The sequence below is a fragment of the Sorex araneus genome, chromosome 3, assembly GCF_027595985.1.
Source record: "Sorex araneus isolate mSorAra2 chromosome 3, mSorAra2.pri, whole genome shotgun sequence".
Classification (NCBI taxonomy): Eukaryota; Metazoa; Chordata; class Mammalia; order Eulipotyphla; family Soricidae; genus Sorex; species Sorex araneus.
Genome location: NC_073304.1, coordinates 178,925,750 through 178,949,019, shown reverse-complemented (window position 1 = coordinate 178,949,019; position 23,270 = coordinate 178,925,750). Strand labels below are relative to the sequence as shown.

General features: G+C 50.0%; 1 protein-coding gene across 2 annotated transcripts; it reads right to left on the bottom strand.

Moving 5' to 3' along the window:
- Positions 1-679: 679 nt before the first annotated feature.
- TMEM123 (transmembrane protein 123) lies at positions 680-16,135 on the bottom strand. 2 transcript variants are annotated; one of them, XM_055131505.1, is made up of 5 exons: positions 16,005-16,135; positions 13,047-13,103; positions 4,681-5,025; positions 3,152-3,305; positions 680-2,627 (listed from the first exon to the last, which is right to left on the bottom strand). In XM_055131505.1, the coding sequence occupies exons 1-5, from the start codon at positions 16,102-16,104 to the stop codon at positions 2,603-2,605; spliced, it is 681 nt and encodes a 226-aa protein (XP_054987480.1). In that variant the 5' UTR covers positions 16,105-16,135; the 3' UTR covers positions 680-2,602. The 2 variants fall into 2 exon arrangements, with proteins under 2 accessions (XP_054987480.1, XP_054987481.1); XM_055131506.1 differs by having other exon boundaries at positions 4,681-5,013.
- Between the last annotated feature and the right edge of the window lie 7,135 nt (positions 16,136-23,270).

Sequence of the window (23,270 nt, the reverse complement as noted above, 5' to 3'; positions counted from 1 at the left end):
GGATGCCTTTTGGTACTGTTGACATCTCCATGGTATTAACTCTCCCACTGCTCGAAATTCTTCTGTTTTTGATTTCTTTCATCAGTGTGATTTTCAGCATAGATATCTTTTTACTCTTTGAGAAAACCTTTTCCTGAGTATATTGTTTGGGTACTGCTGGATTCTGCTGCTGTCCTGGAAAGCAAAGCCCAGACCAGCACTGAGTGACCAGAGCTGCTCATAGGACCACTCGGTGCAGGAAGCTCCTCCCTAGGAGCAATGCACCACACATTCCCTGTGTACTGGTCAGAGGGCAAAGCTGGTGCTCCCACAAAGTACCACCTCAGACCTGGTTGCCTTCGGTCATCCCTTCCCTAGGGACTATGCTGGCCATCTTGGAAATGTGACACTTCAAAAAGAAAAATACAATTAATACAAATTTAGAACAGCTGTTTTTTGGCCAGGTGATTCTTTAGGCCCATTCTCATACGGCTATAGAGCAACTAGCAGCAGACACGCATCTGAGGTGGTGGGTTTGAGGTGTCTTCCTAAGGTGTACTCCCGCATCCACCCATAGCGGGGCTCACAAATGGGTATTTCTAACGCTTGCAGGGGACACTGCTTGTCCAGGCCTCACCCTCGGGAAGTTGGGCTTTTTCTGTTGAAAGAAAACCATAGAGCAAACTCTTAGCTGGTGAAAAACTTTTATTCTAAAAATAGATCTCAGTAACAATATCAAAAGCTGGTCGTTATAATGCAAAAAAGTAGGAACTTAATTTTATCTGTATTTGAACTATGGATTATCCAAGGAAATTATCAAGTCAGATTTTTTTCCCCCTATTTTGACATTCATCTGGATTGTTCTTATCCTCAAGAAAATAAATTCTCAAGTAACTTAGTAAAACAAGCACATATTTGGGAGACATTTACCGAAAGAAATAAAGACTTGTATCTCACTGTTTCCCTCAATGTTTGCAAAAAAAAAAAAAACCAAAAAAAACCTGCTGCAGGGGCTGGAGCTATAGCACAGCGGGTAGGGCGTTTGCCTTGCACGCGGCCAACCTGGGTTCGATCCCCGGCATCCCATATGGTCCCCCAAGCACTGCCAGGAGTGATTCCTGAGTGCAAAGCCAGGAGTAACCCCTGAGCATCACTGGGTGTGACCCAAAAGGAAAAAAAAAAAACACAAAAAACTGCTGCAATGAATTTATAGGTAAATACTATAACTAAGCTATTTCAAAGTATAGTAAGTTTTAAAGGCAAATGTACTTTGAAAATGGTTTTATGTGTCTTAAAAGTGTTCAAGAAAACTTTAGCTTATCTACTAAGTTCTGAAATACCAAGAATGCAGCAGACAGATTTAAAAGGCCCTTTACTAAAAAAATACATCTTGCAAAGAATTAAAAGCACTGGCCAAAAGACCAGTTAGGTAAATTGTATGTTACTGATGTGGCTCTTTAAGCCCACATCTCTTCCCAAGTAATCCAAACACAGTGCATCTGTTACCTAACGACCTAAGGCACAGTGAGTGCATTCTATAAATTCTCTATAAATTTATAATTTATTCATAGAGAACTCATAGACTCAACTCTATAGGGCATTCTACAAACCAAAAGGCCGGTCACAAAAGTTATGTATGGTTCCTGTTAAACGTGTTCATTAGGACTTTTCGGTCATTTTGGTGCAGTTTACTTTGACTCCCTAAGATAGACATATTTACCTTCAATACTTGACCCTGAGTTTTGAGTATAAACTAAAAATACTTAAAAATACATTGGCTTATATGGTGTTTTGCAATACTGTGCTTTCTCTCCTGTGCTGAAAGGGTCTCCTCAGTTGGAATAATCTAGAACACATTGCTGTTTACTAGAGATGCTGTCTTGGAGTGAAATCACAGTGCACGGAAAATGTTGCCCCACAATCCCTGCCTTGAGACACTGCATTAGACATTTCTAGATAATGAAAGCAGCTCCACATAACAAATAATGTACTAAATGACAGCTACAAATGAAATAAAGCAATTTCCAGTGGTGACAATATTCTTAGAGCAGCAAATAATCTAGTTCTTACTCTAGACACTATGTTAAACATTACAATTTACTGACACTTTAAGGAAAATACTAACCTCCATTGAAAACTCAAAGTTTTTAAAAATACATTTGTCTAAAGACTTTCCATCCGGACTAAAATCCAGGTATTATTTCCAGTTGTATTGGATCGATGCCACATGCGTACAATTTCTAAACCAAGCGCTAAGCCTTGTAACAATATATTGATACTTTTTAGAAAGAATTAAAATTATATGTATGACCTTGTTTACTTATGAAATTTCTGCTCTGTGACAAGCTTCTTATTTATGTTTAGCTGGCATTGTCTTCCAGTTACAGATCCAATGCCACTTAGAAATGGGACTGGTCTGGTGTTAGTGAAAGTGAATATTACCTTTGAGCTAACCGTTCACAAACAATCCCCAAACCCTTGACCTGTATCAGGAAACTCTTTACATGTTTATATAATATATCGTACGTTAATCTGCCTGGCTTGTGTATGCTGTTTTAAGAACTGAACATTAAACCAAATTGATAGGTCTGCATCACTCTTCTTCCCATTGGTCCTCAGTTGTTTAGATGATGGCTTCATGTTCATCGCTGAAACAGAAAAGTCACAATCACCTTAAACATCTGATAATCAAATGATGGTCTAGGTCATTTCTGCTAGGCAGGTTACTTCTCTGGCTTCTCACCAGTTTACTCTACCCCCCTATGAATGCAGTGGGCTGGACTATAAACAAACAGGGAGAATTGTCTTGAGCACTGTACGCTCTGCATTCCTTTTACAGAAGTATGGGCAGTACCGCAAAGAAACACGAAAAGAGTATTTCAAAGTGTGCAGTAATTCCTTAGTGGAGATTTTACCTCCAAAAGTCTATAAGAGGTAAACAGTTTTTCACCCTGATGAAATTGGGGGGAATGAGGCTGAGAAATGAGAAAATTTCCTAATTTGTTATAGAAAGCAAAGGAGTAGCTGAGTGAAACCAGATAGCTGGATCAACTGTTTGGGAATATCACAGATCTCTGAGTTACTCATCCCTGTCCTGGACACTAACTCGGGTCATTGCACTGTCCACCCCCACTGTCATGAAGCTTAGGTAAGAAACAATGGCCAAACTCACATGGTGCTATAGCGAATGCCTCTTCTTGAATAATACACTTTGCATCCAACATAAAAGATAGTTAATACTCCCATTGTTAATACAATACCACCAACAAAACTGCCAATGTCAAACTTGGATCCTTTTTTTTCTTTGGAATTAATAGTTGTTGTGACTGGAAGAAAACAGAGGCTTTCAGTGATTTTAAAAAACATTCTGAATATTAAAGCTTGCTCTCAAAAAAAAAGCCTTGCTCTTGTGGCTAATAGCCTTGTTTGTGTATATATATTGCACATACATATATTTGTAAATATGAATCCTCTTAAGACCATACAGGGTTGAGCACTGTAATCTTTTTTTTTAATTTATTTTTTAATTAGTGAAGGTAGTTACAGATTCACACATTTTTGGAGCACTGTAATCTTTGAAGCAGGTCCAATGTTGTGAGCAAATTTCAGTTTCTAATTGAAACTTCCTTTTTTGAATAAACTGCTTTGGTTTTGTGTATGAAAACCCCCTTGGCTGATTTTCAGTACATTAAAACACCAATGGGGCTGGAGGGACAGCACAGCGGGTAAGGTGCTTGCCTTGTATACAGCTGACCCAGGTTTGATCCCCAGCAGCTCTGGGTACGTCCCTTCTCCACACACAAAAAAACCCCAGAGTCACGAAGCCTGTATTCGAGTAACTGATCACTAGTTTTTAAACAAAACTCCAGCCATGGATAACTTAGGATCTTTAGCGCCTGGATAATACTGTCTGGGATTATATCTATTACCATTAGTGTATTTTTTGGAAGGGACAGGGAGCAAAGCCAAGTCATCCATGTGCAAGGCAAGTGCCATAACCCTTATACTATCTCTCCAGTCCTCATTAAAAAAAATCTTTATGGTACAAATGAATTAAAACTCATTATTTACTATGATAATTGGTTTAGAAATCATGTGGCTGGGAGTCTCCTGATTTCTTTGTACTTCATTCTAGAACATGGATGACAAGTTTTCAGCTCATTCAATAAAACCCCATTAAGATAAATTGCTCTCACAGTTAACTAATAATAGATGGGGATGGTGGGGATTTCTGTTTGGTCTTTGGATCATACTTGGTTGTGCTCAGGGGATCGAACCCAGGTTGGCTGCATGCAAGGTGAGTACCTCAGTGGCTGTGCTAGCCAGTCCTGGGAATTAATTGTTTTCCTCAACATGGGCATTTTTAAATTTTTTTTTTTTTTTTTTTTTTGCTTTTTGGGTCACACCCAGTGATGCTCAGGGGTTACTCCTGGCTTTGCACTCAGGAATTACTCCTGGCGGTGCTTGGGAGACCATATGGGATGCCGGGGATCGAATCCGGGCTGGCCGCGTGCAAGGCAAATGTCCTATCCACTGTGCTACTGCTCTGGCCCCGACAGGGGCATTTTTTAAATGGTCAGCTAACTCTTCCTGATCTCTACAAGTAAGTTTTCCAATAGGTGATCATTGTCTCCATTTCTGTGTTTCTGCAGAATAGGACTATTACCCCAACAAAAAATAAAGGTCACTTTGAATACATACTTGTCATCGATGAAGAAGCAGATGTGTCTGTGCTAGAGTGGGCAGTGGAAGTTGACGTCTGGGATGTGGTCTTCAAACTCGTCGTTTGGGGTGTCGACTTTGTGGTTGTTGATTTCACTGTTGGTACTGTAGACGGTGTTGCGGTTTTCGAGGTGGTGACATTGACATTCACGGTGCTCGAGACTGGAGGGACTGTTGGTTTTGTTCCAGGTTTCGAGATGGTGGTGGTGGTGGTGGTGGTGGTGGTAGTGGTGGTGGTGGTGGTGGTGAGAGTCCCCATGAGGGAGACCGAGGAACCTGTGGTTGTTGGCTTGGTAGTGCTGGGAGGCTGTACTGGAAGATTCACTGCAGGGGTGTTAGGAAACTTCGAAAGTGGAATCACAGATGGTTTTGTACAAGACCATCTCCTGACTGGTCTTGTACAGAGACAGAAGCATGAAAGAAATACGAAGACTTTGCATTTGGATAGTGCGGTGCCTTATAGTAGTAAAATACTTGGCAATAGCCAACACTACATTTATATTGAGTTTCCACTTTCTATTCCTGTTCCAAAGAACAAAAGTCTTATCTAGTCTGGAAAATTTTCAGTTTGAATACTTGCAAACAAGATTCTCTTGGGGTGGGGGCTGCTCCTGGCTCTCTGCTTGAATGACCACGAGATGCCAAGGATCAGCCCTGCCACTCAAAGGTGCTCCGCCCTTGAGCTGGATTTCTGGCCCTCTTATTTAGGGTGCTCAGGAGCTGTCTGGTATTAGGTAGCTGCACGTGCGTCATGGTTCTGGGCATTCAGGGATGAGCGTGGCTCTTTGTTCTGCCTTCAAGTCCTGCAGTTGCCACAGCTCACTGGCTAACACATAGTAGGACCAAACTGAACATCAGCCAAATGGACACAACAAGGGGCTCTCAGAGGCACAGAGCAGAATTATTCCTAACTCCACTGCAGGTCTCAGGAGTGTGGAAGCTGTCAGACTCACTGCTGTCAGGACTCGGACTTCTCACCCTGGTACAGGGCATTGTTCCAACAGCACATGCACCTATGGCACTGTCCCAAATGCTTTACGTCGGATAATGCGCAGAACCCTCTCGTGACCCTAGGAACTAGCGCCATGGGGAAACAGGCTGAATCTTTATATCTTAAGTCCTTCCCCTTCTCATATATTAAGGGAAAAAAGTTAATGAAAACCGATGGGTCAACAGAGGACCTTTCAAAGAGTTAGGATGGCGAGAGGTAATTTTTGTATGGGGGCCACAGGAGATGGAACCTGGAAGACAAGACAAGTCCCCTACCCACTGTACTAATTTCTCCAGCCCAGGAAAATTTATTTTTATTGGGCTGGAGCAACAGCACAGCAGGTAGGTTGTTTGCCTTGCACACAGCTGACCCGGGTTCGATTCCTCTGTGCCTCTCGGAGAGCCTGAAAAGCTACCTGTGGCATATTCTATATGCCAAGAACAGTAACAAGTCGTTTCACAATGGAGACATTACTGGTGCCTGCTAGAGCAAATCGATGAACAATGGGACAACAGTGCTACAGCGGAGTCCACCCAGGGCTTCTGCACCCCTGCCCCTCGGGCCACCTCAGAGGGAACTTATTGCACTGCAACACTTTCTGTCTGTCTGCTTTCGGGGTTGCACTGCTCAGGGCTTTCTCCTGACTCTGTATTTAGGAATTACTCCTGACCATGCTCAGGGAACAAACCCTGGTGGGCCGTGTGTAAAGCAAGTACCCTACCCACCGTACTATAGCTCTGGCCCCAGCAACACTAAGTTTTTGTGAATGTCCAGAAGCCCCTGTGTGCTGGAACCAGTTTTCTCTTCCATTCCGTGCACGTTTTCACTCATCTATATCAGATTCCCTGGTCTCCTGAAATAGCCCTAATGCTAAGGAAGCGGTAAAAGTCAGAATCTAAGCTCTGGCTTTCCGGGGTCATTCACTGTACTCAGGGTTACCGCTGGTTCAGAAAGCATCGGATACTTAAAAATAAGAACCAGAATTCTTGGTTAGAGAAATTACGTAGGATCGTTACTTAATTATTGATCACAGGCCAGGGACGATGCCCAAGTGGTAAAGCAAAGGGCTTTGAAAGTGGGCCAGAAGCTGACACCAGCCCCCCAAACACTGCTGCATGCAGCTACCACAACAGAAAATCACCACCCGAGGCACCCCATATGGTCCCCTGAGCCAGCGAGGAGTGACTGCTAAGTGCACAGCCAGAGGTAAGCCCTGAGTACAGAAGGGCCCCAAAACCAACAAAGGAAAAAAAAAAAAAAGAAAAATCACGGGAGAAGCCGCCACTGGCGCTTGTGGGGCATCTAACTGCAAACTTGGGGCCTGGAGTTCCTGATGGGGTTCCCCAGCTGCGCCCTCATGTGGCGGCTCAGGCGCACTGCGCTCTGGGGTCCTTGGCACCACAGTCAAGTGTGAGCCCCCAGTCAAAGCCCCAAAAAAGGGGGAAAGAAGTTTTTAAAAATTAAGTTGTTTCGGGGGCTGGAGCGATAGCACAGCGGGTAGGGCGTTTGCCTTGCACGCGGCCGACCCAGGTTCTAATCCCAGCATCCCATATGGTCCCCTGAGCACCGCCAGGGGTAATTCCTGAGTGAAGAGCCAGGAGTAACCCCTGTGCATCGCCGGATGTGACCCAAAAACCAAAAAAAAAAAAAAAAAAAATTAAGTTGTTTGTACAGATTTCAGCCATCTCAGGAAAGTGATCCAAACTACCTGGACTTAGCAAAGTCCATGAAATTCACAGCAAAAGCACGCAAAGATTTGCTCATGACAGTGCAGAGCTGGGGAGGGAGCCCAGGGCACTGGCCTCGGGGGCAGACCCAGTGCAAGACCTTTGGTGCCTGCATAGGAGCATGAGCCAGGAGTGAGCCCTGAGCACAGCGGGTGTGGCCCTAAAGCAAAATAATGAATGCAGATTTACTTGCTGGCATATAAAGTTAAAGATTTTTTGGGGGGACCGGGAGGATGAAGGGCTCTACACGCAGTAACCCGGGGCTCTATATCTGGATGCGCCCCCCCTCCCCTGCCCTAACCTCCACCTCTGGCCCTGATCGGTGCCAGGTGTTGACCCAAAACCTCAAATGCGATTTACTAGTGAGAATAGGGGCTTGTGGTTGAATCTGCTCCTCATGGCATTCACGGACCTGTAGACTTGAGTTTGGTTCTGTGACACGATGACCCCTTAATACATCAACTGCAGATGAATATGTCCAGACAGAGTGAAATAACGAAGAAGCCAGGTGCCAGGGGGAAGCTGGTTGAGGACGGATACACTGCCCAGAGGAGGCTGCAGAGAAGCTGGGCTCCTAAGCAATACCCACCCTCCAACCCGGGAGTTTATTCTGCAGGTGGGGCTGTGGCTCCCCTGCCCCTTCATGCTTGCCCAGGTACTTCTTCCCAGATCACCCCCTGGGGGACCCCTGGAGCTAGTCCCTGGATTGTTCTAACTGGGGCTCTGCAATGTTCAATATTGTCATTGGAGGTTTCTCATGCACGTGATTCCTCTCCCTCAAGGACCGCGCCCCTCTCCCCTCAAACTCAGCTGAGTGCACCAGTTCTCCCTGCAATGCCTTTGGCCCTCTGTGCTTCTTCAAGTCCCATGTGAGAGATCATTCTGTGTCTGTCCCTTTCCATGCCAGGGTCAGTCAGCACCACTGCAGAGCTGTACCCCGGCGTCCAGAAGTTCAGTGGCCGTGGACTGAACCTGGGTGGGATGCATGTAAGTGAGCTGTCCTGGGGGAGCTGCCAGGTCGAATACTAATCAGCATTTAAAAAGAGAGCCCATGACAGTGGACTATGGACTGAGCATAATGCCTACTTAATACCTCTGTAGCAAACCACAACACCCCAAAAGAGAGAGCGAGCAAATGGGAGTGCCCTGCACAGAGGCAGGGTGGGGTGAAGGGGACAGGGTGGGGGTGGTGGGAGGGATGCTGGGATCATTGGTGGTGGAAATGGGCACTGGTGGAGGGACGTAAACTCGATCATTGTATGACTGAAACGTAAGCATGAAAACCTTTAAGTCTGTAACTTTGTCTCACGGTGATTCACTAATAAAAAAAAAAGAGCCCGCCTCTGAGCACATGCACACCTGAGCATGCATGCTCCCAAGCACACACATGCACGCCCCTGAGCGCACACACGCACGAACAACCTGGATGATCACATTAGGTGGACTTGGCAGGAAGTAAAGGACAATTCCCGGATGGTTTCTCTACCATTTTGGAATATAAATAACCAAAGCAAACAAGCAAGGCAGATCAAAGTGAGTCTGGACTCCTTGGGATAAAGGACAGCTGCCTGAGGGGTGGGAGGAAGGAGCACAGGAGCCACGCCCTGGGGAGGAGTCAGCCGTACACAGTGCATCTGGGAAAACCCAAGGGAGGGGTTCATGGAGCCAGGAGTGGGCACAGGTTCCTCTTCCCTGGTGCTCTTTGAACTTTTCCATTTTACTCGGACATGTGTGACTTTTATTTCAGATGCTTATCATGCATATTTTTTAATGGTGTTGGTGAACCCCGAGTCTCACACATGCAAGGCAACAGCTGTCTTCCCTCTGTTCTCCGGCCCCCCTACAAGAATTTCTACTCCAGAGTACATCCAGGGGGAATGAATGCCACAGGTCTCTTCCTGGAACAGCAATGTCCATGGCTGCATACCCCAGGGGTCAGTTTCACTGTGTGTGGGAACAGAGGGCACCATCAGCCAGTAGAGACGGGACTCGGCTGCCCAGTGTTGCTGGGGACCCAGTGACTGTGGCCAGGCCCTGCAGGCTTCACCCAGACTGCAGCAACTACCCTCAGCTGTGGCTTTTTCTGCAGTCTTGGGGGATAGGGGGTGGGGAGAGGGGGGAGGAGGAACTGAGTTATCATCTAGACCATCTTTGTTTTTCCTCTCATTTCTGTTCTGTTTTTGCCCTTCTCAGCACTTGGGGGATTTCTGCACTTTCTCAGGTCAGTCTTGCCCCAGCTTTTTAAAAAAAGAATCTGTCCTCACCCCATTCATCACACCCTCTTCTCCACCCAAAGAAAACCATCTCCTGGGTTTCCCCAGGGTTTTTCCGTATCTCCAGCCCCTCAGACTGAGACTTAGGATCTTAGAGAGCCCCTCTCAGGATTCTCGGGGCATCGGGGCGGCCGTTCTCCGTCGGAGGCGGTCGGCGAGCACTTCAGCGCTCCATCACATGCCAGGTGTGATCGCGCTGTGATCAGCTGTGCTGCGGGAAATAACAGCAGCACGGCTCCGGTTCCCAACTGTATCTGGGGCTGCAAACCACCAAGGCAGAAGGGCAGAGAAGTTGGCGACGTTCCCACAGACACATTCCCCACGTTTCCCCAGCTCGACGAGGCTGCTGGAACTCAGATCAAATTTCTGTTTCCTGCTTTCCCACACAGCTGCAGGGTGGCCCTGCCTGTGCATACACAGCCACCTGCAGGTACCACAAGGCCACATCTCAGCTCACACCCCACTTCCTCCTCGGCCACTCAACCAGGTTCCGTCTCTCCCTCCCAAGTCTCTCACATGCGTGACCAGAGGCCTGGGCATCGGGGAGGCGCCGGATCCATCTTCATGAACTATGCAATGAAGTCAGCTCCCTAAGCATCTGAGTTTTGTCGGAAAATCTTTCATACAATCCTCAAGAACCCAGACCCAGGGAAAAATCCACTTAAAGGCTCACAGTCTGATCACTGCTGAGAGTGTGACCAGCCTGGACTACGTCACATTCCTCTATATCCATGCACGAATGCTTCAAAGAAAAGTAACCCAGGCATTTGTCTTTCCTGGAGCAGTCACATTTAGAAAATATCTACCCTCAATGTTTTTGTTAGTTCCAGAATTGGCATTGGTCCCACAAATCCCCCAAGCCCCCAGGATCAGACACAGTGTTAGGTGCCGAGAGGAAGAACGACCCCTACGCCTTTGGGCACATGGACAGGGCCAGGAAGCCCAGCAGAGGTGAGAGCCTGAAACTGGGAGAGACAGGCGAGATCGGGGACCTCTGGAGGCAGCACTCCCCAACAATACACGTCTGGGATAAGAATTATCCAGGAGTCTGCCAAAGAAAAATGTTATTTTCCTTTTGGGATGGGTGCCAGATACAAAGTACCAAACAAATAGCACCAGGTAAACTGGTAAAACAATAAGCTCAAACAACAATCTGTCAACAATTAGTAAAGTTTCTTTGGTTGGGGGTGGGGGGGTGAACACCCCCAGAGGTGCTCAGGGCTGCTGACTCCTGGCTCTGCACTCACTCCTGGCAGGGCCTGGGGGTCCATGGGGGATGCTCTAACCCGAGTCAGAAGCTCACAGGGCAAACACACTCCCTGCTGTACTTGTAAGTTACCATGAAAGAAAATATCAAGCTTCATAGCTTATAGAACACACAGGTGATATAAAGCTTCCCAAGATTCAAAGAAAATATGGAGAGTATCAATTTTTTTTTTAAAAAAAGAACTGTTTTATATAGAATTCATGTCTGCTTCAGGCAGCTGAATTAGTGGCTGAATAAATAGCGGTACTCTTACATATAAGTTATAAAGAACTGTCTCACGGGCCTCTTGAAGCAGTGCTTGCTCTTCCCCTCAATAAACATCCTTGTGCTGGAGGAACATCTGAACTCCCCTTTGTAAACTCTCCTCACAGCCTGTTGATCTTTAACGATCATTCGCACTGACATCAGTGGTGTTGTTTCTTCACCAAACAGCAGTCGTTAGCCGCACGTTTCAGGAAGTGGGTGCAGAGGCGCAGAGTGTAGAGAATACACAGGACCGAGTTTCAAGTCCCGGATGGCACCTCAGGCAAGTTCTTTAGCCCTGAGTTTGGTGTGAAACGAGTCTGGTGTGAAATGGAACCAACGCCCCAGCCGAGGGCCTGCGGCTGCTCTGAGAACAGCACTGCTAACTTGCCGACGGGCCTGAGTGTCCCCCTCCTCAGCTAAAGCAGTTGCAACTCCTCCGCACACAGGTCAAGCATCTGACCTGCAAGAATGAGCTGCCCCTCTTTCCCCAACACTGCCCGATGCCATTCTGGAAGCCCTCAAGCACTGCCCGGGACCCCAGATTTGAAAAAAAAAATTCTCTTACAACTGCCCAACAGTCACTGTCCCCTGTGGGAGGACTCCTGGGATGAGCGTGAAAGCATGCTTTGTTAGGCAGTCAGGAACCGAGGTCGGGAGCAAGAATGGTCAGGCAAGACGGGGAACTGAGCAGGGGTTTTGGCCATGAGCGCAAAAGCTACATCAGGGCCCGAAACACCGAACTATGACTCACACCGTAAACAAAACACAGCCACGACACATCCCAGCTGGCCCCTGCGTGGGCAGCAGCTGCTGATGGACCTAAGGTAGGACATGGACTCTCTTCTCTAGTTTTCTGATTGAGGACAGTGATAAGATAAACGGGACTAGGTCCCTCCAGGTTTCCTGCCGACGTTCCGGCCTTGGCTGCTTCCTGTCCTTTTCCCTGTGGCGAGCCTGGCGTTCCGCAGAAAAAGCCATTTGCTCCAGACTGAAGCACAAAGGGCTTCACCAGGAAAGAGACAGGGTGGGTCCAGGTCGGCCGAGGAGCAGTGTAAATGGGGTCTCCTGGAGGTTCAGCGCCCATGATAGAGGCAGCTAACTATAGCTTACTAGCAAGTCCCGGGCCCTCAGCCCTCACATTTCACATCAGAGGCAGAGTGAAAACCTCTGGACTCAGTGTGGGCCGCAGGACACATCCACTTTTAGGATGAAGTCCCACCTCCAGGGTGTGGAGACTGCATCCCATCAAGGGTCATTTTTTTCTTGTTTGTTTGTTTTGCTTTTTAGGTCACACCCGGCGATGCACAGAGGTTACTCCTGGCTCATGCACTCAGGAATTATCCCTGGCAGTGGCTCAGGGGACCATATGGGATGCTGGGAATCGAACCCGAGTTGGCCACGTGCAAGGCAAACGCCCTACCTTCTGTACTATGGCTCTAGCCCCAAGGGTCATTTCTTTGTGTTTCCCAAGTGCAGGCCTTGAGGCTCCCCGTTCCAGAATGAGGAACTTGGGACCGGAGACAGTCCAGGTGAGCTAAGGCAGACACCTCGCTTGTGGCCCACCCCAATTCGATGGCTGGCACCAATGTAGTCCCCTAGGCACCCCTGGGATAGGGCCTGGAGGTCCCGAAGTGCTGCGAGTGGCACTTGGCACTCATCCACAGCCTGAGCCCGCAGCCTCCTAAGCACAGCTTCGGGGGGGTGCCCCCCACCTCAAAAAAAACAAAAATAGGGAACTAAGTCAAGGTTAAGTGAGCCCATGTAGCCAGGTGTCTGCACCTTCCCCCGGTAGGGCTGTGCTGTCAAGACAGGAAATTCACCTCTGGGCTTAAAAAACTCACCTGTTTGGTTAGCGGAGTTCCCTCGCAATGCAGCACTCTCTGAGCTTGAGGACCCCCCTACAAAAGGAAAGAGAAACTGAGGAAAGAATACTTCATGTGGAGAACAATATCCGGCCACATCTTCCCTCTGTCCTTGGGCTGGGCTGCGGAGCTTTCACAGGAAGCTCTGCGTTTGTCCCTGTGGCCGGAAGGCTGGCCATGACCCTGACTCCAGGCAGCCTGTCCTTTCCTCTTCCGGAAAATGCTATTCGTGTGAGGGAGAATGAAGGGCAGAGGGCAGGTGCCCCCCCAGTAGCCCCCAAATACGTGGCTTTTCCATCTCGTGTCTGGTTTGGGAATCGTACCCAGAAGTGCTCAGAGGCTTTTCCTCGCTGGGGGATAGGTGGATCAAAGTTGCGGCAGCCTTAGGGAAGTGCCTGACCTGTGCTCTCTCTCCAGTGCTCCCAGTCCACTTTCTAGACAGAAAATACTGACTGGAACAGCATTCCTGGAGGCCACTGTGCATGGCAGCATTGTCCAGTCTGAGCCCTCCATGGGAGGACAGTGGGGAGAAGAGCTTTCTGTTCACTGGCACCTCCAGATTGCATATGATCAATACCCCAAACTTCATACACTCGAGAGATGATGAAGGAGGCAGACCCACAAATTTTTTTGGGGGGAGGGCACACTCCTAGTGTTGCTCGGTGATCCCTTATTCCTAGTTCTGCACTCAGGGATCACTCCTGGCAGACTTAAAGGACCAGATGGGATGTTGGGGACCAAATCCGGGTGGGCCTCATGCAAGGCAAATATCTAACCCACTGGCTCCAGTCCCAGGAATTTCTTTTTTCGGGGGGGTCACACCTGGCGATGCTCGGAGGACTATATGGGATGCCAGGGATCGAACCCGGGTTGGCCGAGTGCAAGGCAAACACCCTACCCGCTGTGCTATCGCTCTGGCCCCCAGTCCAGGACTTTCATTTTGAATTGATGCCTTCATGGTAGGATTTGGGTGAACCTAAAGAATTCTATGCCCCAGCAGTTAGGCAACTTTTCAGAATGTTTTATTCAGGTTGGGCCTTTTTATAAGTGAGCTATCTGAGCACCCACCACATGGTTAGAGAGGAAGTGTTATTTCCTGCTCCCCACAAAGCTAGCACCTGCACCTCTGGGGAAAACCCCTAAAACAAATCCCACAGGCTCCACTGTCACTGTGCGCGGGGTTCTTTGTGCATGGACCCACACTCCCTTCAGCCCCAAAAGCAAGGACAGGACTCTCGACAGACGTGTGTGGCAGCTCGCAGAGAGCCCAGTCACTGCCGGTTCTGTGGGGTTCTGAGCCTGGCCTTGTGAGGGGCCACAGAACCTGCACAGAAGTTGGGAGAAGCCTTTCAGCAATCCCGAAAAGGGGGCAGCGGTTTGCAGTGAGTCACAGTCGGATCTGGAGCTGGCGGTGGGGAGGTGGCACTGAGCATCAGAACAGGCCTAGAGCCCCCCAACACAGTCTCCATGACCAGGTGCAGGCCCAGATCTCCGGGCAGCACCTCATCTGTCTCCTCCCCCACCAACCCTTGAGGAAGGGTTTCCAGCTCTGAGATCTTTCTTCCTTTTTCCAGGATATACTTAGGAAGCACCTACGGTGCTTTCAATTCTAAAAGACAATGTAGTGGGGATGGCCAGGTGTGAGCTGACCAGGAAGGAAGACTGGGCTTCCGCTGGCAGAAACACGGAGCATTAAGACAACAATGCAGTGAATGGAGGAAAAGAACGTTAAAGCCACTAAGTGGAATAGACTAAGTATTGATTTCAGCTTCAAAGTGATAATCCTTATGGTTCGCTTTTGTTTGTTCAGGGTCACATCCGGTGGTGTTCAGAGATCATTCCTGGTGATGCATGGAGATCTTCCGCCTTGCAGGGTCTAATCAGGGTCAGCGGTTAGTAGCAGAACCCCTGCGAGATCTCTCTGGCCCTGGCAACTAGGTAAGCCTGGGGCTTGCTTCAGAAAGTTACTTGGACCCCTCCTCCCCCACGCCTCTCGGAAAAGTTCAGGCAATTAGATTCTCTGGTCAGTAATTCATTAAAAGAAAGGTTTACTTTCACAAAGTAACAAAAGCAAAGTGAAGACCCTCCCCCCTCCCCCCAAGATACTGGTATAAAATTGGTATCAAGGTACACAGGTTGGACTCAGATTTTTCACTTTTACAATAAAACATCCACCCAAAAGACTGAACACGGGATAAGCGTGATTTCGCGGATGGTTCCTTTCCTCAATGAGCTCAGAATGAGGCGTACAGGGTCAGGGCGTCACACCTGCGACCCGGCAAACAACAGAATCCGGCAGAACAGAAACTGCCCATTGTCCAGCTGGCCCAGCTGGCGCGAGGGGGTACCCGTGGGGGCCCCGCAAACTGCCGTCTTTGTCTTCCTGCTCGGGGGAAAGGCGCCTCAGGACGACGCACGCAGTGCCTGGAGAGAATTTTAAACCGGGAGCCGCCGGGGGGTTGGGGGGTGGGTGGGCGCGGGGCCTGGGGTCCCCCCTGAGAACTTGGGTCCGTTTATTGGAGTTTACCCAACTCGGGTCCCTGTCCCCGAGTTCTCCGGGAGCCGGGCGGCTGACAAAGGGAAGCCCGCGTTTGCACGGAGCGCGCGAGCCTCAGGGTCGCGGTGGGCGCGCACTGGGCCGGGTCCCTGCCAAGGCCTTGGGGGCTGGAGGGGGGGTGGTTAGCAGCGTTGCGCACCGGCTGTGGGCCGGCAGGAGGGGGTACCTCTGCCCACTCCCTGCCCGCTGCCCTGCCCGCTCCCTGTCCGCTGTCCTGCCCGCTCCCTGTCCGCTGCCCTGCCCGCTGCCCCCTGACGCTGCGCAGGAATCGGGGGGTCAGGGCGAGGCGGGTTCAGGGCGCCCCGAAGCCCAAGCGTCACTGCCGGCGCGGGTCGGGGCGCGCTCCGGGACCCCCTCCCCCGCGCCCCGCGGCCACTCACCCGCCGAGTCCAGCCCGTCCACGGCAGCCTTGAGCAGCGCCATGACCAGCAGCACCCCCAGGGCCAGCGCGGCCCAGGCCCCCCGCGCACCCAGCCCCATTGTTCCCGCAGCCGCGTGCGCTCCCGCCAGGTGCCCGTGCCCCGACGCCCCTCGCGCCGCCCACGGGGCCGGGCCCGGCCGGGCAGGGCGGGGCCGGGCGGGGCGGACCCGGCGGGCGGGATCGGCGCGGCCCGGGGACGCAGAGCGCGCACGCCGGGGGCCCGTCGGGGCCGCTTCTGCCCCTCCGGACGCCGAACCCAGAACCGGTGCCGGAAAAGCCAGCCAGGCCCGTGGGGAATCCAAGCAGGGCAACTCCCCCCACCTGCCCGCTTCCCTCTGGCCTTGCGCTCGGGGCTCATCCAGGCCGGACTAGATGGGGGCCGGGATGGAACTCAGCGCCCTGCCTGGGTACGCGTCCTTAGCCCCAGGCTGGGCCTTTCTCATCCCATCGGCCAGGGCTGGCCATCAGAGAGGCTCTGGGCGCTCGGCCAGCCGGGTCACTACCCCTTGGACACGCAGCAAGCTCTGCACGTGGCCGGGGCGAGCCGCGTCTGGGCTGGGAATGGTTGTCCTGCGGACTTCCCTGGGCCAGTGTGTCCCCATGTGCGAATCCGGGCTCAGTGGCGCCGGCCGCACTTGCACGAAGGTGCTGGTTCTGAAAGACCCCCTCTCGCTCCCTCCACACTCCCTGCACATCCACTTATGGGCTTGGGGTGAAGTCACACATGCCATCAGGTGGGAGCTGAGGAAACGTGGGGGATAAGATGACAGTTGTCTAGTCCCAATCGCCCTGGGCTGCAGCCTGCACGCGGGTCTGCCCTGGTGTCTGATTTCCACACCAGGACAACCTCCTCAGGTTGGCTCTGATCTGCCAGTGAACCGGTCCATCCGCAGATGGGCGGACAAACGTGAGATGAAACATTACTCAGTCATGAAAAGGAACAGAGACACCTGGATGAACCTTGAAGACATGGAAAGTGAGATAAACCCGGACAAATATCGTGCCCTTCCATTTATGTGATGTGCCTACAGCGAGCAGGTTCAGAGAGACCAAAAATAGGTTATCAGGTGGCAGTGGGGAGCAGTTGTTTCGTGGGTACAAAGAGTTCATCTTAGGGGTAATGGAAAGGTTTTGGAAAGATTAGTAACGCCTGCACCGCATTGTAAATTACTGCTGCTGAGTGCTGAATATACATAAACTTGCTTTCCGGCCTGGGGAGATCATGCAACTGAGAAACATCAGGGGACTGCAGTTCTCACCCCGCCCCTCACATGGGCCCCCAGGCTCGCAGACTGTCCCAGTGGCTGTGGGCATGGCTAGGCCCTGACATGACCATTGCAGCCCGGCTGGCCCCGTGTCGTTGGTAGAGACAACTGGGTCCTCAGAACTGTGGGGGAGGGGAGTCCGAAATGGGCTAAAATTAGCAACATTTCTATATTTTACTGCAGTCAAAAAAAGGTTTAATGAGCATTTGGGGGGTACAGGGGTGCTGGGGAGCTGTTCCTGGGAGGGATCCCCGTCCAGGGCTCGGCCATGTGCTCCAGCCCTTTAAGTCACTGATGAGATTTCGCTAAAGTGTCTCTGCTCTAATGTGCCAGGGCTGGAGCTCAGGGGCCGGAGGGAGTTGGGGGGGCGGTGAAGAACGTCCCTCCCGGACTCTGCAAAGACAGACCACCGCATCCAAGTGTTGCTGTGAGCCAGATCCAGCCGGAAGAGGTGTTTTGATCACTTTTTGAGTTGTTGACCAATGTAGTTTTTAAGATTAAAAAAAAAAAATGAGTTGCTAACAACGGAAAAGCCTAAAAATTCAGGTTTCTAATTCCTCTTGAAACACGGGAAACTCGGCTCCAGCTTGTCCATCTCCTCTGCTGGCTGGCCGGTGAGTCAGCTCCTGAGTTAGGGTGCCCTCCCCAGAGGCCCTGCTTCCTGCCTCCTCCCAGCTGGCCTCATTAATCTCTGTCCTCACATGCTGGCCTGTGTCCCCGCTGCGGAGCTACTCTGCCTGGCGATCCCCATGCTGGGTTGTCAGGCTCTTGAAAGAAAAGTGGCCGTGGAAATTTTCCCCATTTAGTTTCTTTTGGGGGGCCGTTTTGGGCCATTGCACCCTCTGAGTTCAGGTTCTGTGATTGACACCCGTGGGGGTAACTGACTGTGCACTGGGGGTCGTGATAGATCCTTAGAGCTTGATGGCTATGTCCAGAATATGCAGATGTTTAATAACTACTTTCCAAGTCTCATTTTCCTGTTTTGTTTTTTGAAAATAACGTCAGAGGTATTTTATGTACGCCGAAGGGGTTTCAAAAATATGCAGAAGCACATAAAAGGCTGTTTCCTGTCAGTCCCAGAGGCTCTGTCCCACCCTTTGTTTTCACTTGGAGTTGATGCTGTTTTTGTTTGAGCACACGGTTACACTGGAATTGATGTGTACTCACTGTTAATGCTTCTTTTCTTTTTTTTTTTTCTTTTTGGGTCACACCTGGCTATGCTCAGAGGTTACTCCTGGCTCTGCACTCAGGAATCACTCCTGGCGATCGAACCCGGGTCGGCCACATGCAAGGCAAATGCCCTACCTGGTGTTCTGTTGCTCCAGCCCGTTAATTCTTCTTTAGCTCAATTTGGACATATTTACCCTGGTTTGTAATTGTTCATGCAAATTCATTTGATTGTTGAAACATAGACCAGGCTTTTCCCCTCACTTATAACTACACTGTTTTTCTAATTACTTTTTATGAGATAAAAGCTCACTTTTTAATTGGATAACATATTGTGATCAGGTTTTCCTGCATATGTCCATCTAGATATGCTTTATTCTGTGTAATATTTGCAGAGCATTTAGAATATTGAAATAATTCATGGTAAAACGGTGCTTTGGGCACACATTTAGGGCATCTCTGATTTCTGCTAACATAGATGGTTGCCAGGTTTAATCTAGGGTCCAGCAGTGTGCTGAGAGTAATTCTGAAAAGTTGGTTCTCAGAAGTGAGATGATTTAGTCAATGGCGGTATATTTATTTCTAAGCACTGTAGCACTGAAGCACTGTCCTCCCGTTGTTCGTCAATTTCCTCGAGCGGGCACCAGTAACATCTCCATTGTGACACTTGTTGTTACTGTTTTTGGCATATCGAATATGCCACGGGTAGCTTGCCAGGCTCTGCCATGTGGGCGGGATAATCTCGGTAGCTTGCTGGGCTTTCTGAGAGGGACAGAGGAATTGAACCTGGGTCAGGCGTGTGTAAGGCAAATGCCCTACCCACTGTGCTATCCCTCCAGCCCATTTCTAAGCATTTGGCTAAAATTGTAAGTACCCTTTGCAATGTAGATTCCCCCCATTGTTGAAACCAGACAAAAGTTCTGTTGGCTTTTGTCCCTGTAGGCAAATGAAGGTCTCATCTTTCTTGGTTTGGGTTCCCCCTCTCTCTGCTGGGCAGGACGGGGGACGGTGGTTCCTGTGACTGAGCACAGGAAGTGGAAATTCACATTTGCACTCAGGGCAGTCTGGTTTATTTCTATATTATTTTGCTATAATTATTCCTTCTGTGGAAGAAGGAAGTCTTACTGAGGCTTGAAAAACCTTTTCTTGTTAACTAGTTGGGTCCTGTGACCCTTTGGCGGGACAGAAAGGTGGTGGTTTGAGATTCAACCTAGCAAATAGTCCTCACTGCGTGAGAGTGCTTGTTCCAATTGCTCTTTGTTCTGGCCTTGATTTCTTGCTTGCTGTAAACCAGGAAGCCAGTAACATGCGCCTGTCAGGAAAAACATCTTCAACTTACTGAAATTCTACGGAAAGAAAACACTTTGTATCTCTCCCACACTAACTATTTAGAGGGTTTATTTACCTGGACTTACACATCTAACTTCAGGCTAGGAAGGTGTAGTGTGTTAAGACTGTTGGTCCGTGCCGTAAAGCTCAGCGTTTGGCGATATTTCTGCCACTTCTAACGGTGGAGCAGAGACCACAAGCTGACAGCCCCAGTGTCCTCACAGCATATGGGGGAGGTTTGTTGGATAAAAGGATCTGAAACATCCCTCCCACTGCCCAACGCAACAAGGACAGGGGCAGAGGGTGGGATCCGCCACATAGCTGCTTAGCTGCCTGGGCACTGTGACCCCCACAGCCCCAGCTGGCCTTTGGTCTGTCCCCTCCTCTTTTGTCTACAAGCCACAGCCAGTTCCTGAGTTTGTTTGGGTTGCCACACTTCCAACCATCGAATTAGGATGATAAATAGCACCGATGTCATGTGGTATTAGAGAGGAAACACGAGGCCGGGCATGGTCCAGCAGCAAGGGATGCTGGGGACTCGGACGTGTCAGCACAAGGCAAGAAAGGCAAAGTCAATCTAGGTGCCAGCAGAGAGAGAGGGAGGGAGGGAGACAGAAAGAGAGAGAGAGAAAGAGAGCGACAGAGACAGACAGACAGAGACAGACAAAGGGGGAGGGAGAGAGAGACAAAGAGGAGAGAGAGAAAGAGACAAGAGTCAAAGACAGAAGCGGAGAGAGAGAGACGGAGAGAGACAGAGAGAAACAGAGATAGAGAGAGACAGAAAAAGGAGAGTCAGAGACAGAGAGAGAGAGTGAGAGAGAGAGAGAAAGAGAGAGAGAGAGAGAGAGAGAGAGAGAGAGAGAGAGAGAGAGAGAGAGAGAGACTCCCCATTTTCCAGCAGCAGCACTGTAAAGTAGCACTGTAGCACTGTTGTCCCTTTGTTCATCGATTTGCTCGAGCAGGCACCAGTAACGTCTCCATCTTGAGACTTGTTACTATTTTTGGCATATTGAATTCACCACGGGTAGCTTACCAGGCTCTGCCGTGCGGGCGGGATACTCTCGGTAGCTTGCCGGGCTCTCCGAGAGGGACGGAAGAACTGAACCCGGGTCAAGGGAATGTAAAAATAACAATAGGAAGTGGGACCATCTCTTTGGGGACAGTTGAGCCCCTGGGGTGCATGGCCAGCCCTGGAGGTCCCAGTGTCATCTGTGCTGTTCCTAACGGCCCCAGAACTAGAGACCAGAGCGCTGCATTCTCAGGCCCTAGCACTGAGCTGCCCAGCCAGGCGGGCAAGTGGCCCGGGCAGTGGGGCCTTACGTGGGAGACTCCCCCGAAACGTTAAACACGAAAGGAAAGATGAGCCAATTCACGGGAAATCCCCGGCTGTTCTCGGAAGCAGCTCCCAGCAGTGCCCGGTCTGGGCGGCCCTAGGTGCAGCTGTTTATGTGTTTTTTCCTGGGTTGTTTGTTTTGGGGGTTGGTTGTTTGGCGGGCCACACCCAGCTGTGCTCAGGGCTCATTCCTGATGCTGGTGGGGCTTGGGGGCCGTCTGTGGTGCCAGAAACTGGGCCCTGATTAGGGGTACACAGGTTGGCCTTCGCCAGAGCCTCCTGTGTCTCTGAAGGTCACTCCTGCCTGCCGGTACCTTGCTGCTCTTAAGGTCAGCTCAGAGGGACACTGCCCTTTCACTTTACTTATTGAGCATTTCGTTCCTGCCCTGTGCCCTGGAAGCCATGCTGCAGTTTCCCGTGCGTGTGTGCGTGCGTGCGTGCGTGTGTGTGTGTGTGTGTGTGTGTGTGTGTGTGTGTGTGTGGTGTTGGGGGGACACAGATCCTGGCTAGAAACCAGTGCTGGGTTCCTGCTGGGAGAGATCCGGGCAATGGCCTTGTGCTGTCTGTGTGCGCTCGGGCCGTTTCATCTAGCTTTCCAATGGATCATGTTGTTTGGGTCAATGAATGTTAATTAATTGGGGGCTATTCCCAACAGCCTTGGGGATCGTACTAGGATCTGTACTCCTCGGGGCGCTCTCTCCCACGAGTGCCTGGATGCAGACAGGTCTCTGCCCTCCTCAGCCTCAGCCTTCCAGTCCACTTATAGGATGAGCCGCGCGTCAGTCTCCAAACTGCAGACAAGGCACATGGGGTTCAGTCCCAAGTGACTCTTTCTTATACAATCACCCATTGGAAAAACGAGAGCTCTCCCCGGCTGTTGCTTTTCCTCTTTCTACCATAGCAGACGACTTTCTGAAGATTTGTGTTAGTGGAAGCTAATACAAGAGGCAGAGAAGGTTGCGTGAGACAGAAAAGGAGCTTAAACTATCTTGAGGCAAAGAAGGAATTCACCAGGGAAAAGCAGGCTGGGTGCCAAGGCTCTCCGGGGCCCAAGAGTCTCTCCCACTCTCCACCTCTCTCTCTCTCTCTCTCTCTCTCTCTCTCTCTCTCTCTCTCTCTGTCTCCCTCTTTCTTTCTCTCTCCCTCTCTCTCCCTCTCTTTCTCCTCTTTCTTTTTCCCTCTCTCTTTCTCTCTCCCTCTCTCTCTTTTCTCTCTCTCCCTTTCTCTCTCTCCCTCTCTCACCCTTCCTCTCTCTCCCTCTCTCTTTCTCTCTCTCTCTCCCTTTCTCCCTGTCTCTGCCTAGACCTTCTTGCTTTTTTATGGAGAAGGGTTGAGTATAGGGTGCCACTATTTTATTTAAACCCTCTCCTTGGGCCCTGCACACATTTAATTGGGTGTAATTAATAGCATATGTTAGTTTTCTTTCTCTTCAGCAGCAAAGAAAAGCAGATCCTATCTGAAGCCAATAAAGTTGTTGGTGACACTGGAGAAAGAGACTAATGTATTGTAACGTATTATAAGCAGAATGTAAAGACGATGCTGTGGTAGCAGCACTGCTAAGGGACAGGATTAGAGGAGTCCTCTGAGGACGTGCTTCTCAAGCTATTTGTGATGAAAACCAGTTTCTGTTATTTGAAAAAAATCTATTGTTTATATAATACAGACATGCATATCATCAGTACAAATTTAAACAATGTGGCATCTATGGCTCATGTTTGGATTTTAGATTCAACGGACAGAAGGATGCTTTTCTCAAGGGCTGTTTCCAGACCTAGCCAATGGCTTCTGTGCTGGTCCTGTACTGGGTGCCTGGGAGGGGCCCCTGAGCCCCGCTGGCCAGGACGGAGGGCACTGCCCTGCATCCCCACGGACACGTGTGCTCAGGGCCATGCTGTGTTGTTGCTCTCTGTGGCCAGGAGCTGGTGCACCTCATCCCCTGTAAAACTCCCTAGGGGCTGGAGAGATAGCATAGTGGGTAGGGTGTTTGCCTTGCATGCGGCCGACCCGGGTTCAAATCCCAGCATCCCATATGGGCCCCTGAGCATGGCCAGGGGTAATTCCTGAGTGCAGAGCCAGGAGTAACTCCTGTGCATCGCCAGGTGTGACCCCTAAAAAAAAAACTCCCTAAAAG